General features: G+C 36.6%; 1 protein-coding gene across 2 annotated transcripts in view; it reads right to left on the minus strand.

The window, feature by feature from the left end:
- Positions 1-370: 370 nt before the first annotated feature.
- LOC5574420 (succinyl-CoA:3-ketoacid coenzyme A transferase 1, mitochondrial) overlaps positions 371-23,235 on the minus strand; it is a 31,161-nt gene continuing 8,296 nt past the window's right edge. Inside the window, exons 3-6 of one of the 2 annotated variants that reach the window (XM_021841146.1) lie at positions 20,713-20,908; positions 19,223-19,228; positions 5,523-6,493; positions 371-1,003 (exon numbers count right to left, since the gene is read on the minus strand). In XM_021841146.1, the coding sequence (XP_021696838.1) occupies positions 689-1,003; positions 5,523-6,493; positions 19,223-19,228; positions 20,713-20,908 (1,488 nt within the window). In that variant the 3' untranslated portion in view covers positions 371-688. The remainder of the gene's footprint in view (positions 1,004-5,522; positions 6,494-19,222; positions 19,229-20,712; positions 20,909-23,235) is intronic. The other variant, XM_021841147.1, reaches the window with a different exon arrangement.

A 23,235-nucleotide genomic window follows, 5' to 3' on the forward strand; every position in this document is an offset into this window, starting at 1 on the left:
GAGAGTGATAATGAGGCAACGGCGGGTGAATCACCAACGAAGCTTTCCAGCGAAGTGCAGCACCTATAGAGCAATCGACCAGTCAGTGGCACTCTGCGGTGGATCGTAATCGAACAGATGGCAAAGGTCGCTGTGTAAATTTTCGAATTTATATGGAAATTTGAATGCACAGCGGTGAGGAGAGGTTGCTTATCGGTATTTCGTCGTACTCGGATGATACCTACCCACAAGGTTTTTGCGATTAGCTTCGGGTGGACTGACGAGCTGAAGGTAAATTGTGTTGTAGAGGTCAGTCCCCCTGGTGTGCAGGAGGTTTATTACATATTTCTGGAATCTTCAAAACCATTGATCGTTGCAATACCTCGTATAGTTTAGCGTTTAGCATACTGTGTATTAAAAAGAGACTATGTTCAATTCGGCTGTACGGATAACTTAACAATTGCAACAGCAGAAATGAGTTTTAAACACTCCGTGTTACACCCTAGTACTATAATAATCTTTGTGTGGCAACCAAAGCAACAGGTAGACGACACCGTTCAAAGAAACAAATGCTTTTTCCTGAGTCCCTAAATATATTTGTAATCTAGGCGCGATTACTTCCTTTTTGAGATACCATCAAACAGCTATCGTGTATATAGAATATCATTCCATAAAAAACAGACACACAAAACACTCACGATCTCTGACCTTATTCTTCGACCTGTCCCATTGGCTTCAAATCGGGCGACACTTCAAAGTTACACCCCGTGCTGGTGATGACTTCCTCAACGCTGACACCGTCGGCGATTTCCTTCAGGATCAAGCCCCGTTCCTGGTCCACGTCGAAGACGGCCTTCTCGGTGATGATCATGTCGACGCAGTTCTTACCCGTCACCGGGAGCGTACAGTCGGTGAGAATTTTATGCGAACCGTCCTTGGCGGTGTGTTCCATTGTCACGATGCACTTGGTGTCGGGGGCGGCCACCAGATCCATAGCTCCTCCCATGCCCTTCACCAAACGACCCTGTTTATAAAGAAATTTTATTAAATATAGGGCAAATTATATTGAATTATAGAGGGACCTGGGGTAAAATGCACCAGTTAAGGAAGATGTGCGAAACTGAAGACCAAACAACGTGCGGGCCCAGGAAATCAAAACGACAAACGCGCAGCTATTTGGCAAGAATAAGCTAAGAGTCATGAGTTTGAATCCCGCCGGTTGAGGATAGCTAGTAAAGGAAATTTGATCGATGTATCTGGGCAAAGAGTATCTCACGTTATATCTGAACCAGACGATTATAAAAATAGAATGTACATCGGGTCTCGCTAGAGCTTAGTATTTGGTCTATATTTTCATAATCGGAAGGTTTTCAAATATTCCATCAATGAAATTTTGATTTTCTCCAGTTTTTAGTTTTTATTCATATTGAAACTTAAGAAAATCCAGTTTTTCGAAGCATTTCAGCCCATACGAAACGTATGAAAATTCATCTCTGATCTCTAGCGAGAAAAATCCGATGTACATTCGATTTTCATAATCGTCTAGTTCATGCATAGCGTGTATCTTAGTGCTTGCCACACGATATGCAAAAATGTTCAACGACATGCAAAAAACTCTCTCTTTCCCACGACTTTGATTGACTATTTCTTCACAAAAAATAAGCGTTTTTATAAAAAAAATACTTAAACCCTTATTTGTTTTGTGAATGGGCCAAATATTTCAAAAACAATTTTAATTTTTTTGGTTGTTTTCAACAGTACATTGATTTTTATCAATAGTTTTACTATTGAAACAGATAGTTGACTGTTGGATTTATTTGATTGTTGTGGAATCATATTCTTATTATATTCTAGTAATTATTGCATCATCTGATTCGGTTTGTTTCCAGTTTGTCGAAAATCAATGGAGCTCTGGAGTTACCATGGGGAAGAGAGGTTTAATAGCTGGATGGAATAGCTGGAACGACTTAGGCACTTCCATGATTCACTTTGGCATGGAGGTTTTATCTTGGCTGAATTGTCAGAAACTTAAGAAGCACTTCAATACGACTCAAAATGTGTCAGATCAGTAGCTTTTAAAAAATACCCCTGACGAAGTGAATCAAAAAATTAGGATCCGGTTCCACATGTAGTGTTTCAATACACGAATTTAGTTGATTCATGTAAATGCTTGGTATCATTGCAGAATTCGCTCTTATTTGATTTTGAGGCATGATCGAAGCAAGCGACGAAAAACATCCTATCTTTGTCGGTCCATGATCGGCAATGTGTCGCAAGTTGTAATAATTTGATAAATAAGCAGCAGCAAACGAGAGCCCCAAAGAGAGAGCCATAATAAAACCCGTTTTCTCTCTTATTTGCCATTGGGGGTAGGTGCTTTATTTTACTGGCATGATAAACAATTCCCGAATATCCTACAGCAACAGTGCTCCCTAAGTTTGGAGCTTGCTTAGATGTGTTTTATCATGAACTGTTATTCCCCTGTTAAAATCAGAGCTGTAGCAAAAAATGATAAACAGGCTCTCATGATGTGTTGCGGATCATGATTGTTTTGCTACAGAGAGCGATAAGTGAGAGATATTCTCAACAATTTTCTCAGCATTCAACCCTGAATGTTGTCAGGCGAATTTTATCGTGTGGCAGGTACGATGATACTTTATGCCCAGGGAAATCAAGGACATTTCCATTACGAAAAGATCCTGGACCTACCGAGAATCGAACCCAGACACGTTCAGCATGGCTTTGCTTTGTAGCCGCGGACTCTAACCACTCGGCTAAGGAAAGCTCCTTATGAGTCCTTAAATAGGCCAATTATCTTATATTTTTTTTCTGAACTGGCAAATTTGGTTATTAAACATTATCATTTTAAAAATCAGCTCATACATGATCGAACAAAATCATTTTAAAGGTTAGGAGAAGAATAGTTGACAAAATTCCTTAAGCTCAAAATTATCCCATTTTGTCAATAGCCTGATTCACAACAAAGTCACTGGACCAATCTGAGTTTTTAATGAATAATAAAGTTTAACACCCATATATTGACAGTTTAAAAGAAAAGTAAAATTTAGCTATTTTCGACCGGTTCTAAGGAGGTCTCATAAATGGGTCTACCCCGTATGGCATAATGCCATTTGGCATAATGCCGTTTGGCATACAGTCGTTTGGCATAACAGTCGTTTGGCATAACAGTTGTTTGGCATAATAGTCGTTTGGCATAATGGTCGTTTGGCATAATTTGGAAAAGGAAGATGCTGCAGTCACAGACAAACAGACGTCACACTCTCATCGCTGTCCATCGACCAACTTTTTAACGATCGATTCGAATATCTGGTAGGTGGTCAATCGACCACCCGCAGCGCTCACGTTGTTTTTGTTCGTGTTTGAGGTTTACACACTACCGCCACCTGTTGGTCCATCGGCCAACTACAGTGTTTTTAGCATTGGGCGTACATGTTTTCGCGACTATGATTTTGTGCGCGATTTGTTCTAAGTGTTACGTCTGTTTCTCTGTGCTGCAGTGGTACAGTAATATGCGGGACCATAAGATGCGTCATAAAATACCATGTTCCTTTTTTCCAAATAACATGGAATAACTTAGGCGTTGGATACATTTTTGTTAAAAATGCGCTATACTATCCCGGACATGATTACTCCGAAAGTCATGTATGATGCAATTCCCAAAGAGTTTAATTGGATATTGGTTTCCTTTAAAAAAAATGAAGATTTGAAGTAGGGAGTCGATGCCGGTTATGGACCCTTTGCGTATTATGGACCCCCTACAGAAAAACATAAAATTAACACTCAAAGCAACTTTATTCCTATGAAAATCCACCGGGGGAACTTCGATTACATTGTTAGTCAGTAGTTTCAGACAAAATATTTTGTTTGAGACGCATAAATACATATATTTGAACAGTTTTGTAAATGAAACCGCACAAGAGGGTCCATAATACGCATTTCCAGGTGGGTCCATAATAGGCTCGTCGGCAGCAAGCCGGATTACATGGGAATCAAATGGAGGGTCCATAATACGCAACGTCAAATTTGTAAACAATCCTATTATGGACCCCGGGAGGGTCCATAATAGGCATTCGGACAACAGTTATTCAAATGCATATTTCGCTGGAAAAATCGATTGATTTTGTATGTTTCATAGAAGTACTATAAAGTAAAGACATTGAATTTGTTGTTAGACTCCACAAAGCGTATATGGGTCTGAGATATCATTGCAGAAAAGCGTCTAGAATGAATTTCAGCTACTAAGGGGTCCATTACTAGCATTGAAACCCTATGTCCTATCAATAACTGACAACGGGATGTACGATCGTGAGCAGTTTATCCTCACCCCTTTGCTTAAAGGAACGAATTTTATCAAATTCAATGTTTTTCACAATTATGCCAAACGGCCATTATGCCAAATGGCGATTATGCCAAACGACCGTTATGCCAAATGGCATTATGCCAAACAGCTATTATGCCAAACGACTGTATGCCAAACGGCATTATGCCATACGGCATTATGCCAAACGGGGTAGACCCCTCATAAATAACCGACAAAATACCCAAGGTCAAAGCTGGTCTCAGTGTTTAATTTAGTTCTCACATGACGTACGTAGTCGAAGCTATAGAAGTTTATTGAAAGGGAAGTTTAGGTCATCTTTACCCGACTTGACTCAGTAACTAACCGGAATAGCTCCCAACCGGTGGACATTTCCAAAAATTCCAATGATCCTCGAAAAACAAGACGATCCAAACGATTCCATTCGAACTAAAACGAAGGCAATCCGTCAAAAATAGCCAAAATGGTAGAAATTTGAACTTTTTTCCATTTGCTGGGCGGATACGGGTTAAACATTCTTATTTGTTTTAATTGTTTTGTGTGAAGCGGATACAATATGCTAGGCTAACAATTAAGTATTGTTTCACAATTTCACACTTCACTTTGCCCCATCATTTATGGGATCAAGATGGTATAGGTACTCAAAATAAGTGAACCATTTTTTTCAACTATGATAAAATTAATGCTGATTAATGTATAGATAACTATACGGCCAAACATTAATGAATGAATTGTTTCACGCAGCAAAATATATTACTTTTAAATGATTAAATATTATATGATTTTTTTTACACTGCAATGTACTTTTAACAATATTTCCGTACGAATTTCGAATATTTATTTAAAATTTTTGGTTATATCAATTTATCACTTTTTTTATAAAAACGCCACAAACAAAGTTTTCTTATCTTACCTCGAGTGTTCATTTTGCCCCGCGTGCTTGAAAAAGATTTTAATTTGAATAACGAAAGGATCCTGAAAGTTACATCAGAATAGCACTTTTTCAATTTATTGCTTTCCCTATGTCGTTTTTCTAGATGGACTCAACTCTGAAGCCCATTTGGTTGACGTTTCATCAATCTGCGTAGTATTTTCTACACAATACTTGTTCGTCCCAGAAAAATAGGCAAGATGTGTTCAGTCCCGACAGTGCATATTACCCCAGATACTTTTAGCTTGGGCAATGATAAAATAATGAACTTACGGGAATCATCCAGTTGGCCAGGTCTCCGAACTGCGATACCTGCATGGCACCGAGGACAGTAATATCGATATGTCCTCCGCGGATCATGGCGAAACTGTCGTCCGACGAGAAGTAGGAAGCTCCAGGCACAACGGTGACGCTCTCCTTACCGGCGTTGATCAGGTCAGGATCGACTTCGTGTTTTTCAGGGAACGGCCCCAGTCCCAGAATACCGTTCTCGGACTGTAGCAGAACGTTGATTCCCTTGATGTAGTTGGACGACAGCACTGGAATACCGATTCCCAAATTGATGTGCATGCCATCCTTGTACTCCAGGGCAACACGCTTCACGATGCGTTCGCGCTGTTTCGCTGCTGGAGTGGACGCCACAACAGAGGCCACTTTCTTTGGTTCACGAATTCGTAACCGCTCGATTGGTTTCTCGTACTTGGCTCCCTTGATGATACGGTGTACGAACACACTCGGCATATGAACCTGATCCGGATCCAGAGTACCGACCGGAACAATCTTCTCCACCTCAACAATGGTAGTTTTGGCTGCCTTGCACATAGTTGGGTTGAAGTTTCGCGCCGATTTGTTGAAAATCAAATTGCCGGCCTCGTCGGCAATGTGCGCCTTGATCAGAGCGAAGTCCCCAGTGATAGCTTCCTCCATTATGTATGGCTTTCCGTTGAACATCTGCATATGCCGCGGTTGGCTGGCAATTTCAACGGTTCCATCCTTACCGTACTTGATCGGAGCACCTCCCTCGTGCACCAGGGTTCCGAAGGCCGTGGGTGTGAAGAAGGCTGGCACACCGGCACCGCCGGCGCGGATTCTTTCCGCCAGAGTTCCCTGGGGAGTGAGTTCCAGCTCCAGCTCACCGGTCAGGTACTGACGTTCGAATTCGGCATTCTCACCGACGTACGAAGCGATCATACGTTTGATCATGCGCTTCTGCAGGAACAACCCCAGTCCGAATGTGTCGATACCTGAAACGGGGGGAAGGCGGATTAATTTCAAGTTCTTTTCGGCCAAATTTCGTACAAGGACAGTCAAAGCTAGCGAAATGTGCATGTACTAGCCATGCAACTGAGTTTTAGGTATGAGCGCAAACAGATACGGAAGGACACGTGAAAAGCTTTAGTTATTTTCTAGCAGTTTTAAGGTACATGTTGTATAAGGGGTTGTTCATAAACCACGTGGTCATTTGTGGAGAAGGGTGGACTGGCCAATGACCATGGTCTATAAAAGTTTTGTACATACAGAATGACCACGAGGGGAGGGGGGGGGGGGGTGGTTCCTAAAAGTTGGGAAAAAATAATCACGTGGTTAATGGACAGCCCCTAATAACGTTGTAAAATTAAACGAGATCGCAAAAAGTGTTTCGAAGTGGTCTGTAAAGATTTTTTGAAAGCATGTTCAATTGTAAATTTAGACGCACAGTCCTAATAAATACCATTAAAATATAACCATCCTTAAATATTATGTTTGATTCTTTAAAACATTAATTTCCTTTAACTTCTTAGAGAAAGTCGGTCTAAACTTACAAAGAATAACAAAATAACTTTTCTCATTTTTTGCAAATTTGTTAGCATATGACAATTTACAATAGATTTCAAATGTACGTCTTAATTAACAACTAAGCAGATTTAACGAAGCGTTATACTTAAATGGTGAGAAAATTATGATATGACATATGGTGACGACTACTTAACTTCAGAAATGAAAATGAACATGATTTTAAAAGCACGAGTCGTACATTTATCCAATGCGGCTCTGGATAATTATAAAGATCTGAATCAGTGCTGTAAAATGTCATGAATAAATATCATGTGATTTTGACAATAAACTATTGCGAATATTTTCCTATCCCATGGTAAATGTCTTCGTAAAATTCATGGTTCCGTGACCAATTCTTAATAACTATCGATTGGTCATATTAGCCGATGCTGTATTCCGCATGAGAATGTGCTATTAGCAATTGAATTTTTAAAAATTTTGACATTTAACAGCACTGATCCGGATTACATCAGTCGACAGAATACCATAGTGAAATGTTTTTTCTTTGGGAATTTCTCCTATTTATTTTTCCAAGGAGTTCTTCTCAGATTACTCCAGGCATCGATTCGAAAAATGCCTACAATGATTTTTTTCAGAAACTTTCCCAGAGAATTATCTGGGATTGCTTCAGTTAAAAAAAATATGCTCTCCTGAAGACTTCAAAAAAGCATGAAAAAATCTTACAAATTTCGCAAATTTTAAAAATTGTTCGAGAAAAAGAAATTGCTCTTTAGGTATTCCTCCAAATGTGATATTTTGATTGCCTCCCGAAATTATCAAAAAATTGCGTTCATTTACTCAGGCATAACTCTTGCGATTTGCTTAGAAATTACTATAATATTTTTTTCTCAGAGTGACTACAAACATTCAAAGAATCTTCTTCTGTCGTACGTTAGGCAGGAACACGAAAGATGGAATTTTAGAACGAATCACTAAAAGGGAACTAACACAAAAAGCGGAATCTCAAAAGACAGAATTACAAAAGGCAGAATCTTAAAATGTAGAAACACGAAAGGCCGTTTACTCTGCTGGTTCAAAAAGTCCGCCTAATTTCAATTAGCCTTATGTAATTCTGTTGATTGTTTTTAGGAAATATTCAGGTACTGATTGTCATATCACTGAAATTATCGCAATCAATAGCAGCCTCTCTAATGTAGCACTATAAAAGACAAAAGGACTCCATGGGCACATCTATTATTCGCTATGGAATGGGAGGTTTCCCCATTCGAATTGTTATTTTTTTTATACGATTCCGTTGTGACCAGTTCTGAACTAAAAAATCATGCCGAAGTGCCGGGTCATTTGGCCGAATGTCGTTTGGTCGAACGCCAGTCGGCCGCAAGAGTCAATTGGCCAAATGCCATTTGACCGAATGTCGTTTGGAAAGTAAATAAAAAAGGAGTAAACTACAGTATGTATGTTACCGAAGAGTTCCGAAACAACATTGCATGGGACAGCTTAATCTTACAGAACGAAAATTCAGCATTGAGTACAAATAACTAGCTTTTCAGTATTGGTTGGAAAATAACTAGTGGTAAAAGTGAATGAATAGCCTTTCCACGGAAGATAGCAAAATTCCGGATGAAAGTGCTATTATGCCAGTATTCACTTTGAAGACCAGAAATCGGTTAAAAGCTATGTTTTTATGGGTTTATGGACAAAAGGTCGAAAGACAAAACGGCGAAAAGACAAAAGCTTGAGAGGCAAAAGATTGAAAGACAAAAGGTCAAAAGAGAAAAGTCGAAAGGACGAAAGGACGAAAATTGTTTGCTTTGTGGGATTTTTTTCCTTCTTTAAAAAAAAATGTTTTCGACTATTTGTTCTTCGACCTTTTGTCAACGGATTCAACATGCCCTTTATTAGCCGTATAATAGCCCTATAAGGCCTAAAATGCGAATTAGCGGACTAATATACTTGGTATATCATAAGCTTCAATGCCAACAAATATGAGAACAGCATGTATTGAAAGAACAGTATATGGCCAAAAAATGAAAAATCCATTATGAAATAGTAATCAAGAATAATACAAATAATCGTCTACCGGTATTAATTCAAACAACTGACAAGGAAGGTAAAGAAATTAAAATTATCAAATAAAATAAAAACGTTTTTTTTTTTTGCTTATAGAGATAAAACCAGTTTAACTCGGGAAAATAGCCTATGTTTCAAGGAAGGAAAACTTTCGGATGAAATCATCTCGAAACAACATTAGCACATCGTTCGTAACTCACAGGTTAGTCCTTAACTCACAAAAAAATGCACCAACCAAACTTCAAGCGATTGGTCCTGAAACACTTTTATGCATTATTATTGTTTTTTTTTACAATCAACACCAGCACTGCCCATAACTGCATATTTGTGACATTAGACAAAAGTAGGCATTGAGTAAAACGGATACCAAGTTCGCATTTTATTGCAGTATGGGAGAAAACTAAAATCACTAAAAATTCAAAAGTGATTATTTGAGGCTGAAATTTTGTACAATTCATATCACATATTGGGTGAATAGTCAGAAAATTATTCTGATAGAAATTTCGTTAGAGTAAGGTGGGGCAAAAGTTCGACCTTAGTGGTATAATCAAAGTTTCCAGGAAAACAATAGCAGTTGAAACAAAACAAATACCATACAGTGAACCTTCAACATATTGGCTATAATTTTGCTGAACAAACTTGTGTCAAAATATTTACTCATTTTTAGTTATAACAGTTTCAAAATTGATTGTCTTATTCGAACTTTTGCCCCACCGGTGGGGCAAGAGTTCGAGTCAAGTGTGGGGCAAAAGTTCGCTGGCTAAAACACAAAATATCGATCCTTTTATGACAGGCATACCTTACACCAGCCGTAAACTTAACTTTGACGAAAAATACACACTAAATTTTCATCAAAAAATTGCCCAAAACCGAGTTAATTATAATATACTCAAAAATAGCAGTTTTTCGCAAAACTAAGTGGAAATGTAAAATTTTGGTGACAATTTCCACACGATCAAACAAATTTAACTAAATTTGAAGATAATATGTGGATTTTAGGCAATTTGCAAATTTTTCCGTGATTTTATACATGGGTCGAACTTTTGCCCCGCTGATTCGAACTTTTGCCCCACTATGGGCCAAAAACTGTTTTCAAGCATTTATGCAAAAACTAATACACCTCAAAGCAACCTTATGATAGGCCTAGAAACGCCCTTACATAAAATATTGAAAAAGATTTTATCTTCAATTGGTTCCATGCAACGAAAGTTTGACCAAAAATTACAATATTCACGTCGAAAAACAACAAATAGCCATAACTTTTCCAAATCTCAATCGATTTTTATGATATTTGGAGTGAAAGTCTCTTACTTGAATAGCAATTGAACCACCATGACATTTATAAGATTTGTTTTGAATTGAGCTAGAAATCTTAAAAAGAAACTCTTACCCCACTCGAACTTTTGCCCCACTTTACTCTACTACTGCATTATGGGGCATATGTATAATCTCAATGTGACTGTTATGCGATTACAATTGCCAATGTGACAAAACAACAAAAATTTCTAGAACAATCTCACAGATTTCAGTAAGTTGATCGAAAGTATTAACTCGAAATTGTCAAAAATATCGAATGTGACAAATATGCAGTTATGGGCAAAGAAACTACTAAATAAATTATTGCAAAAAATCTTAGACATGGCAGAGCAATTGTACCAGCACTTTTTCTAGGTGTTTCCTCAAGGAGCTCTTAAAAAAACTTAACTTAAAAAAACTTTAAAAAAAGTCCTAGAGATAGGATAGAAATCTTAAGTTACACAAAATTTAATATGGTAATTTGAATTCTGAGAAACTGATCCTGGGCTGATTTTTTCATCGCAAAGTATATGACACATAAAAAAGCTTCGCAATGCGGAGAAATTTGAAAAAAAGTAGATATTAGCACAATATTGATTTTTCATGATGTGTAAAAATTACAAACAGAAGAGCTGGATTTTATGTAACTATTTTAGAGAATAGGAACTTTTTAAATAATCTGCAATGTAACTCTGGCAGGGTTTATGGACAGAAGGTCGAAAGACAAAAGGTCGAAAGGACAAAAGGTCGAAAATTTGATGGTGGAAAAAAAATCTTTGAAAAAAACTTTTTTGACCTTTTGTCGCTTCATTTTTGTCTTTCGACCTTTTGTTTTTCGACCTTTTGTCTTTTGACCTTTTGTCATAGATTCTATAAATGCAAGAATCACTGAAGAAATCGCTGATAAAACCATGCTACTTGTGGATTTCTTGGCAAAATCTCTAGAGTTATCCTTGGGCGATATCTTGCAAATTTAACACCTCAGAAGAGAACTCTGATCGACCTTCTGAAGCAATGTCTGGAATAAATTTCAGAAAAAAGTAACTTTTGGTAAATACCTGGAAAGCTTCTTCAGGAATTCTTGGAAGAACACCTGTAAGGGCCCAACGAACCGTAACGATAAACGCGCAGCTTTTTAAGTAACACTAAGCTGAGCGTCACGGGTTCGAATGCAGACGACCGAAGATCTTTTCGGAAAGAAAAAAATCGCGACTCCTTTAGGCGTTTAAGGAACTGACTCATTCAAGATACAAGCATTAGTGAACTTTCTTAGATATCAATGATGCTTTTTATATCGTGTCTTACATGGCATGAGCTATCTACAAGAATTGCCAGTTTGATTAATCAAACTCAAACCCAACATCTCGACATTATGTGCAACAGCGATTCGGAAATTGAGTGTTTACTGATGCGTCCGATTTGAAAAAGGCCGTAGACATAGTTGTAGTTGACGAATGTATTTAACAGTATCAGCGTAGCTGAAAACCTCAATAAACACATAGACGAACACTATGGCCGATTGAATGAATTGCTTGCTTTTCTTTTAATTATCTCTATACAAACTGCAGTCTCAGTTTTTATCAAATGAGTATAAATTTTATCTAGATTCGAATGAGCGGTGTGGACCAATAACGATTATCTAATATCTAGCTTTGATAATTGAATTGATAATTCATAAGCACCTTGTTAGATAGGAATTAATCTTCAGGTAGTTATGGCTTGGTATCGATACACGGTCTCACTCTAAAATTAATGCGACTGATCAGGTGAACTACGTTAAAGTCATTCTAGATTCAAAACTATCCTCAGCAAGGCATCTCATATTCAGAATCAAAGAAGCTTCCTCGGGACTTCCTTCTGTTTTGTCTGTTTGCCGGTCGCTGAATGGTTCAAAATGAAATGTATGGAGAGGAGATCCTTGCCAGAATCTTAACCTTATTTTTAAAGCATATACAAGGAATTAATCAGAGTACTTAGCTCATTTGTTGTAAAACAGTGCAATCTGCAGTGGAAAAGGCCTAAATTTTACAGACGAAGAAGACGGAGATGACTGATTTGACCATCACCGGAGGATATCACTTGCAACATATTTTCAAATTGAATTTAAGAAAAATCCAACGTGAAAGGATACTTGCGTGATCTGAAATTTGAACCCAGTCTCATCCATCATGGTCCTTTTTAGCTGCGTGCTTAACAACTGCCATAAGCAAGCCACCACTGTCCTCTCCTATTTAAATTCATTATCATCGTTACCTTTCAGTGTGAAACTCCATATCGATGAATAATGTGGCAGACGTTTCTCTCAACATACTAAAAGTGTCATAACTTTAGACATTTGAAAATTTAAAACCTTCGGTAAATTATGCGAGACTGATCCGTAACATGACACCAAACATGTCATTGCAAAACCTTGTTTGCAATTCGGTCATCAAAAATCTCCCATCTCTTGGCTCTTGCAGCCATAGTTCGATAAGGCTCCCCAATCGATTAAAATTCATATGCTGCCGCTTGACACTGGCCGCGTTTTGGAAGTCGGCGCGTTACCAGTCGGCGGCAAAGGTTCGCAATTTTTTATTCGTTTGTTTCGGCAGGTCAGCCACCAAGATGATAACAGCCCCCAGTCCCGATAACCGGTGTGCACCCACGGAAATCGTGCCCACGGTAACCGGTTTGCGCTAGCTGACCGAACACGATGGCACTCATTAACAGGCTAGGATTATGATCGCAGCACTATGGGCGATCAGGTGGTCAACAATCTAAAAAATGACTTGTTATGAAAGTTTTTTCTTTTCATTACTCCGTATATAATACTTCTATCAAAATACTCCTGGAATATTAGAGCAAGATCTTTTGTAGTTTTGTTGATCACCAGTGCTGTTGAATGTATTTTTTTTTTTGAGAAACTGAAATGCTATTAACACGTTTCAAGTGAAATACAGTCATCTCTCCATAACTCGATAATGAAGGGACCATCGAGCTAGGGAGGTATCAAGTTACAGAACACAAAACCAGTGCAACTGCGATCCAAGGGACCATCGAGTTAGCCGTGAAAACCAACTTTTAGTATGGTTCTCTAACTCGATATCGAGATACGGAGTATCGAGTGAGGGAGAGTTGACTGTATTACCATTCCCAGCACTGTTTCAGGGAATCGTCAAGGACATTTGTTAAGACATTATTGCAGAACTCCTTGGGAAAAATTCGGAAATTATTGCAAGTACTAATTTCTAATATTTATATTGGTTTTTGCGACTTAATCGCACAAGTAGCCTTCATGCGTCGTTAATAATTAAATTTATTATTTTGTTATAGGAAACATTTGAAAATTTGTCAAATTTGTATAAACACCTCATAAATATGTCATAAGACGTCAAACATATTATTGGCCACCAAACTATACGGGAACTGCCCATAGTGTCTACCGACCTGATGATGAGCGGAGACCTATGGGAAGATGATGACCGTGGCAAACGTTACGTGAGCACAATCTTAAGACCTGCCGCCCAACCTAGCAGCGGCTGTGGTGGCTGTCTGCCTTTGATAAGAATGCGGATCGGTCGGGTTTGATGGTTCTCGTGACTTCTGGAATAGATAGCCTTAACGACGATTGCTACATATGGGGGCTTCTTATCGTGCGCGAAAATAAGGTGGTGTGATCAGGCTGACCGTGGACAATGTTTCGTGAATGAAGATTGTGTTTATATCTCTTGGTGCGGAAACTAGGTCTTATGAGTGATAAGGTAAATTGGGGTACCCGTGTGAAATAAAGGAGTTGCACCGAGAATTCAAATGATTGATTGTTGGAAATGAAACGCCTAAACGTTAACTCGCAAGTTCCAGAGTATTTTCCTTAACGACCCCAACGTATTTGATCGAGGTACCGTAAAGCGAGGGTAAATTGATCAGTATTTTAGAACTCTCTGTCAATAAACCAGATATTGATAAACTCATTTCAACAAAATCGATACTTCGCTGATCTCTTTTAGTCAACGGTTTATAGTACGTTTAAAGATTAAAAAAATGCCTAGGTAGGCAATTTTTTTGCAAGAAGAATGCTTGAATAAGGTTTGAGAAACCTATGACACAATCAATGTCTGTAATGCGAACGAAACGTTTAGCATCCTTGAAAGGAATTGTAATTCGATTCCATGTTTCTAAAGTTCATCAGGTGATCAATTCACCCCCGTATTACGGTATTTAAAATACATTTCAATTTTTAATACAGAATAGAGGATCAATCAGATCTTAGTTATGTATGCACCGTTTTGAATACAATTTTCACAGCTCTTCGGACGTAACATTTTTTAAAGTTATTTTTGCCAAACACGAATTCAAAAGCAATTACTGAAGTAATTGTTTGAAGAATGTTGATAATTGGCATAACTTAAAAGTTCTGTAAGGTTCTTCCAGCAATGATGCAGATTTAAAAGAGATGAACTAGTTTGTGTAGAGCTATCATATTTTAAAATAAGTTGTTTGTAATTTTTCGTTAAAAGCACTGTAGTAAAATCGTTACTACCTACTTTTGAATTCATAAAAAAGTTCAATACTGTAATTTGGCACAATTAAAGAACAATTGCACCTTGACGCGAAATTCTGTTCAAATTCCGCAACATGGAATTGTATAAGAACGTATGTTCCCTACATAAATTTATAAATGGGTACACTCATTCGTCAAACCATAACAGAAGATTATGCAAGACTAAAAACAGATCAATCCGGTTCAAACAGGTTCTATTTGAAATCTTCTTCTTTATCATTGGTTCTGGTCGGGGTTCACGTTAAACTTTTTTGCGCCTGCGTGTGAATTAACAAATCCGGATATACGCAAGTGCTTTAGTAGTATTTGATTGGCAACCAGGCGAACAGGCCTCCGTTTTTTTTCTCGCTAAGCATTCTTCGTAGCGTTCCATTCAGTTTCCGCAGATCACACTTGAACCTGACGCCAACGTAATTATCATATAACAAAACGTGACGGACATAATGGTTTGTATTTTAAGATTTCTTGGACGTCAGAATTGATGATTGTGTTCTGCCAATGTTGATATTTGTTGCAGAAGAAATTTCCACCAATTGAAATTTTCGATGGTTTTCAATCAAACTTGAATGGAATGTTAAGGTTTAGGTTAGAATTTAGGGAGTACAAATCTAGAGAACTAAATAATCGTTCGCGCTCAAAAATTGTATCGATTGATTTTTCGAAGATCATTTAAATTTTCAGTGCGCAGGTTCTCTAGATTTGTGCTGTTCAGATTTGTGGCTTCAATTCATCTCCAAATGTACTGCATATGTTATCTGCGATAATTTGTCAGAAGATTATTTGGTTCAAGCTATAAATGACTTGACCCAACACGAAAAAAATCAAAAGAAAATAATTTCGGTATTTTGAAAGCTATTTTTTAATGCTTTATTGTTTACTTTTTTTATTCGCTTCTTTGTTGAATTATTCCTCAGACACTCCTTGGCGAGCTGTCAAATAATTCTACCTGATATTCATCTGGGAGTGTTCATATTAATTGTAACAAAATGGCACTTCAATTATTTCTGCATGCTAAAAAAAGGCTATTGAAGAGCTGATATGCCCTACATTGGCCTATATTTTTTTTGGGAATATCTTTATTTTTTTTTTGCAAGAATTACATCTTTTGAAATTCTTCCGACTAGGGTGCCGGAGCCAATGGTTGTAATGTACCAGTAGATTGGACTATGGAATAAAACGTTCATTTTTCGATGAAAAAGACATTTGTTATTTTTGGTGGAAAGATCGCCTCTAGTTTAGTCGATTTGCCAAATTTTAGCTTTTTATTCTATCAAAAAGTCATATAAATAATAAGGTTTACGCAAAAAAATTGCTCCCTTGCACCAATAGTTGCCGTCGTGTTCCAGTAGTGGATCAACGGATGAAAGCAGTTTTAAAATGGACGTATAAAAATGAAGAAAAGTCCCAGAGATGATCTTTATGCTTCATTCGAAAGGTATTAGTTGCTGTTCCGAGGGAAAAATGTTAAACCTATGTAAAAATTTGCCATTTTGTTCAAAATCCCTAGTATCATTCCCGAACGTCTACTACTGGAGCACTAGCGCAACTACTGGAACACGTGTACCAATACTGGCTCAAGCGATTTTATGTTAAAAAATTAGTTTTATCACTCTTCTTATATTTTTTCCATATAGAAGAGGTTGAAATCTTTCTGTTGACGCCAAAAGATCTCTGTTAAGGCTTTCCGTTATTTTGTTATGATTTTTCATAGCTTAGGTAGTCCACTAATGGCACCGGCACCCTATTTCTATTAAAACATTTGCTTTGGTATCTTCCATAATTTCAACTAGTCTCGGGCTGAATTTCCCCATAATAAAGAGTCAATCAATCAATCAATCCATGATTTCACTCTGCGATGCCTTGGAAAATCTCTAAGCGTACATAAAGGCTAAGTGTATAAATAAGCAACTATTATTAACCCTTCTAATAGCAGCATAATTTTTAAATCGCAAAAGCAAAAATATTCAAATTGCTATAACTATTTTGTTTTAATATATTTTTGCTCGATTTTCGCATAACTTTTCAAGAAACTCTTCTATTTTGAGAATCTGTGTCAGTTTTCAGAATTGGTCATTCGGCTCAGTAGATATTACGGAATTCCTTGGGGCACCGACGCTATCACCCACGTTTATACATTAGGCTACAGAAGTTATCTCATGTTCGGTGCATGTGATCTAAATCAGTTTTATCTTTTGATATGAGCGTCCTACCAAAAACTTTCATATGCAATGTTGTTTATTAAAGATTTTTTGACATTTCTTCCCAAGATACTCACACTCTATCACAGACGTGGATGGCGCTTTAAGACGTTTTGGTAAAAACAGCTAAAAAATCGATTTTGACCTTTTTTATCGTACAAAAAAATGGTAAAAAATATTTTGTCATCAAGTTATTACAGTTTAACAATTTCAAAGTAAATTTACATCATTCACTAGCAAAATTTACGAATTCAATGATACTTTAAGTTCAAAAACAGTGTTTTAAAAAATCCTGATAACTCATAAAGCGGCAGATGGCTGCTGCTAATTTTCTGTCTACGATTAGTCAAAAATATTTGTTTGATTGTCACGAAGAAAGAAAGGTGGGACTACGTAGGGCTTTTTTGTTGTGGTGGTTTGAAGTTTTGATGTATTTCTGTTAATTTACAATTAGATTTTCATGTATTGGTATTATAAAAATGTACAAAAAAACATATTCAAGAAGTCATCACTAAACTAATGTTTCAATGAACATCTTAAGGAATTTTACGATAATACATTCCATATGTGTACCTACACACTTCGATTTTTATTAAAAGAATAGTGTTGTTAAAAAAATCACATTGTACAATGCAAAGAAAGGAATGAATTCGTCTGATTTTTTTCTAAACCTGATTGTGCTATAGATTTGAAAGCAGACTAAATAATGAATCTCTCATTTTAAATCACATATTTAAATTTGTGTTTTTCGATCCTTAAATTGTTCCAGCAAAAAAGCCACATGCGGCCCCACTTTTCTTTCTTCGCGACAATGAAACTATTGTTTTTGACTAGTCGTAGAAAAAATAGCTGTCGTCATCTGCCGCTTCATGAGTTATTTGGATTTTTTAAAACACTTCCCCAAGTGATTCCGATTTCAAGGAATAGGTATTGTCAATTATTTATAGATTAAAGAATGAGAAAAAAATTATTTAGAAGAACTTACTTTGTTTTTAACATTCCTTGAAAGTCCCTAAACGAGCTTCATAAAAAATCTTGGATAAACCATTTGTAGTTTTTCCTCGATGAGCAGTCCCTGTAAAACATAGCGTTGGACTGTTGAAGAATTCTGAAGATATTATTTTCAACATTCCTTGAAAAATTGACGAATCCCAGGGAGAATCGCTGAAGTTATCTCTTTAATCATTTGCAGAGATCCCTGGAAGAGTCCCGAAACATTTTCTTCGAAGGATATCTGAAGGAATTACTGAAAAAATATATTTTTCTAGTAACCTCTGGAGGAATACCTCAAGCACCCGTGGAGAAGTCGCGTAGGAGTCTCTAGGATTTTCACCACGATTCTTTGCATAGATTCTTCTTCGAGTTCTTGCTAAATTCTATTTTAATTACTCAATGATTTTTTCCTAGCAAATTTAACATATTATTGCAATTTCACGTGACATTTTGAAAAAAAAACTTCTACGAGGTTTGCTACAGATACTTTTTTCCCAGAAATAGTTCATTCAATGGTGGTAGCAAAATTTGTTCAGTTCATTTCCCTAAGGATTTATTGAAAAGCCTATATTAAATAGTGGTAGTGAAGATCCCAATTCTTCATCGTGGAATTTAGTTGACCATACCAGAAATGCATTAAAAAATCTAAAAGGACCGCCAAGTTGTTGCTTTGAAATTACGTTAAGAACGTTTGTATACTTAGGATAGACTATTTTCGCTTACCAGCGTATTTTTTTTTTTTTTTCAATAAATTGTTTGAACACACCATTTGCCTGAAATAAGCGAAATCTGGTGCACTCATAGTATATCTGGAGGTATTCTTTGAGACCTCAAATTGAAGCGTTTACTGTTATGTATAATTCTCACTGTATCACTCACTGATTATCTAATTTTCCGGATATTGAATTACCATAAATAAATTAAATTTTCCTGAAATACAACACTGCAGATGGGTTCACATACAATGAAAATGATGAGTTATTTGATGTAAATTCTGAATAAACCACCACCAAAGCGTAAGAACGTAGCATAATAAGAAAATAATATGGAATCTTATCAATTTGGGTTCTATTTGCCAATTGTATTTTCCATTCACGTACCACCGCCTGTAAAAGAATTTTGAATACATGAGAACATTTTCCTGACCCAGTTCTGTACCGTACAGTGCCTTTAATTCAGCACAATATATAAAATCATTAACGTTGGCCAAAAGACGATTATGTTTTCCGTCGTTATCAAATTTTAGATTTTGTTTTAGTGATTTTAGATACGCTGAATTACTTAATAGAGGCACCAACTTCTACGATATCAAATATAAAAAAAAACTCTTATTATTCGAAACAACCGTGCCAGTACCATACTTTTAACATATGAGAGACATTTCAAATACTGCATAATCCTGGTACAATCATTATTATGGTGTTAAAAAAATAATTTAAAATTGGATACGAGTTAAATAGAATATGAAACTATTTTTAACGTTAAACATATCATCCCATATTTTTATGGAATAATGAAATGCTTGGTTAACTTATCAATCTAATTGTAATAGTTAGATAGCCAAAATATGGTACTCGCACGATTATATATTCTACATGATGTTTGTTTCATCTAAAATGCACATAGGCTACCTATCCTAGTAATAGTTTAATGTTCAAATAGTACATTTTTCTAATCATATCATCCTTGTCGTATTTGAATACGTGGGAAGCTATTATATTGTCTTCATCAGTTTTACCCTCTAAAGCCCAACCACACATTTAGTCATAGTACCATTGGATTTTTTAAATATTAATCATTTTACTTTTCAGCTTATAGGAAGGCCAACACGTATATCAGGAATGTTTGTGTTTTTTTTTACATTTTTGTAATTTATAAAATGGTTGCGAGAATGAATAATTTATCGATGTACAAATGTCTACGTCTTATCCACTGTGTTATACTTAAATTCCGTCATTTGTACTGAATATTCAGAAACAAAAGGAATAATATCAAAATTACCATAAAAACTAAACAAAAATATTATGATAAATCGGTGACAAGAAAATAAAAATAAAAATTAAAAATTAATAATTTGGAATTTATATAACGAAATATGCTATTCGAATTAAAAATAAAACTTTGGGTATTAGAGGGTTGAACAATATTTGTATTAACGCGAATCGCACTATTTTATTACACACACGGTTCTACGAACAAGAACGTGTTTGCTATTGCTGGTGCAACAAAGTAAATGAGCAAACAACTTAAGTTTACTTCTATTACGTTCGAAACAAACGTATTACAATTGCAAGTTTGTTTTAATACTATTACTAGAACAGTTACTGTATGAGCATGATCAAAAAGCTAATCCCACACATCAAACTCGATGATTCGCATTCTTGTTTTCGTACAATCTGCCATTCTTGCTTTATAGAACCTCACTCGTGCACCCCATTCAACTGCATTTCCATGCACTTTGTTTGCGCAGTTAGGTATCTATTTTGTATATCACGCTGTCCTTGAAATCTTCCTTATCTTAAGCCCTAACATGGCGTTTCCAGTTGGGTATCAAACAGGAAACTAAAACTAAAGTTCCATCCACACTTACCGGCATTGTTGGACACCACGGTCAGATCCTTGATGCCCTTCTTGACGCAGGCCCCGATCAGGTTCTCCGGGACGCCGCAGAGCCCGAAGCCGCCCACCAGCAGCTTGGCTCCGTCCGGAATGTCAGCAACGGCTTCCTCGGCGGATTCGAAAATCTTGCCGCATCGTTTCGTTGTCGAGTAGCGACAGGCGAGCACCTAATCGGAGGAGAGATAGGAAGGGAATGCATAGGTAAGTACCATCATTAACATTATAGTCAGTGATCGTTGATGATGATATTCACGAGATGCTGTATAAGTGCAGTTCGTTGTCAGGAGATACAGTATTGTATTGGATCGTTGCCATGTGCGGTGCTCGGAAAAGGGGCTTGACGGGTTGTTTTTGCAATTTTGAATCTTATTTGTGTATGGTATAGTGTATGTTCAGTGTTTCTCAATTCTATTCTGGATATGAAGCAATTTTGATTAAAGCTGACCGAGTTATCATCCAATAGTTGAATTCCGTTGCACCAAAATTCTATAGCCATTTCTTATGGCCGCGTGGAATGTTATTGTGATCATCGATCATCACACTAAGCACTTGAAGAAGCAAATCTCGTAATACGTTCATGGGTAATGCGTTTGCCAATACTGAACAAATATTTCAAATACTTGTTTAATTTATTCTGATTCGTGGTTTACGGCTAACCAGCCGAGTAGAAGTTTAACAACTACCGAAAAACTAAATATTACATATACTTTGCAATTGGAATAAATGGACAAATTGATGTGAAATTTGCGATAAAGTTACACGTGTTCTCGGTGAGAATCGAACTCACGATTCCCTGTTCAATAGATAGGGCGCGTTACCCCTTAAAGCACGAGAAGACTCATGGACGCAGAGGTTAACCTGAATTCGATTTCAGCTAAATAATCAATAATGGGAACTAATTTAAGTGCTCGCACCGATAATTTTCAATAGACCAGAAATGCGCTAGATTTTACCAGGTCTGTAGACGAAATCAGATAAGATGTCATGATGAAAATGAATTCTGTCAAATGTACCAGTAATGTGGTGCGATGTATCATGAACATAGTAATTTGTTCTAAAATCATTCAGTTTTAAGAATTAGTCGGCTAAAAAAGTAATATAAAATGACTATTGTGTCGATCAATACTATTTTTGTGTCACAATGTAGCTCCAGCTATAGGTAATCTGCGGCATAATAAAAAGAATTTTAAAAACTTTCATATAAAATTATTCACTTGCATTTGTTACTGCATCTAAGTGTTCCTATTTCCGCTCACAGTAAACCAATTTCGTGACGACCTTACTGAAAAATGCACTTTTTCGAATTTTGTTATTTATCCTGATATTTTTTATGGTCAAATCTTAGCTACTACTGCAATAAAGAAGGCTGTATACTAAAATCGTCATTTCTTTAAAATTTTGTTTAATCTTTTGCATGAGTGGTTATTGGAACGCATAAAAATACCTAGTGACCCAATAACCGCTCACGAGGTCTTGTGTTTTCAGTATAAAGAATTATTTTATCAGATGAAAACAATGTCAGACGACTTCATTTGAAAGTTGTTGTTTTTGCCAGAATATATCCGTACGAAAAATGTTGGTTTTTGACACGAAAAATCGAAGTTTACACTAATGAGCGGAAATAGGGGCATGAGCGGATACTGGTGCACTGATGGTACTGGTTTCCGAGCTGTTGATAATTGCATTGAATAACTTATTATTTTTTTATAACAATTTATTCAATATTTTGCCGAGATATTTCAGATAATTAAGTTTATTCTACGAGTGGCGTGAGGTAAGAATTGTCGGTGTCGTATAGCGAGGAAACAATTCTCGACTCGAGTTAAGTGACTCTCCATTTGATTTACATGGCGAGTCACTTCACTCGAGCCGAGAATTGTGACCTCGCTATACGACACCGACAATTCTCACCTCACGCCACTCGTAGAATAAGCTCAAATGTTTTGGCCAATAGTCATCCCTCGGCCAATGTCACCAGCATCGACGGCACTTAAATTTATAATTTCCTTAAAAATAAATGACAATTTGATTAACAATAGTATCGACACTGATAAATATATTTTCAATTTTTTATTGTGTACGCCTTTTAACCTACCATACATTTTTACAACAAAGTCGCTCAGAACGCGATTTGTGAAAACTGTTAAGAGAGGCTTCTAACGATTGTAACGCCATTTGTGAATGATTAAGCAAACGCTCCCTTAGAGGAGGTAGCTCCAATAGTGGAGGCAGTGTCTTTTGACCTGTTCCGCTCTAATAAATGACTAAGTTACTTAGGAGACTTATTCGAAAGACAATGAGTTATTCTTACTTCGTAAGTATTTTTCCAAAAACATTTTTTTTAATTGTATAGTAAAATTTTTACGTAAAGTTATGACATTTTTCAAAAAACACACTGAAAAAAACATGATTAATTTCCTCAGCACTGGATCGACCAAAATTTTAAATCAATGAGTCATTAGAAACGTAATCTTATATTCTTTGAAGAGCACTC

The sequence above is a fragment of the Aedes aegypti genome, chromosome 2, assembly GCF_002204515.2.
Source record: "Aedes aegypti strain LVP_AGWG chromosome 2, AaegL5.0 Primary Assembly, whole genome shotgun sequence".
Taxonomy (NCBI): Eukaryota; Metazoa; Arthropoda; class Insecta; order Diptera; family Culicidae; genus Aedes; species Aedes aegypti.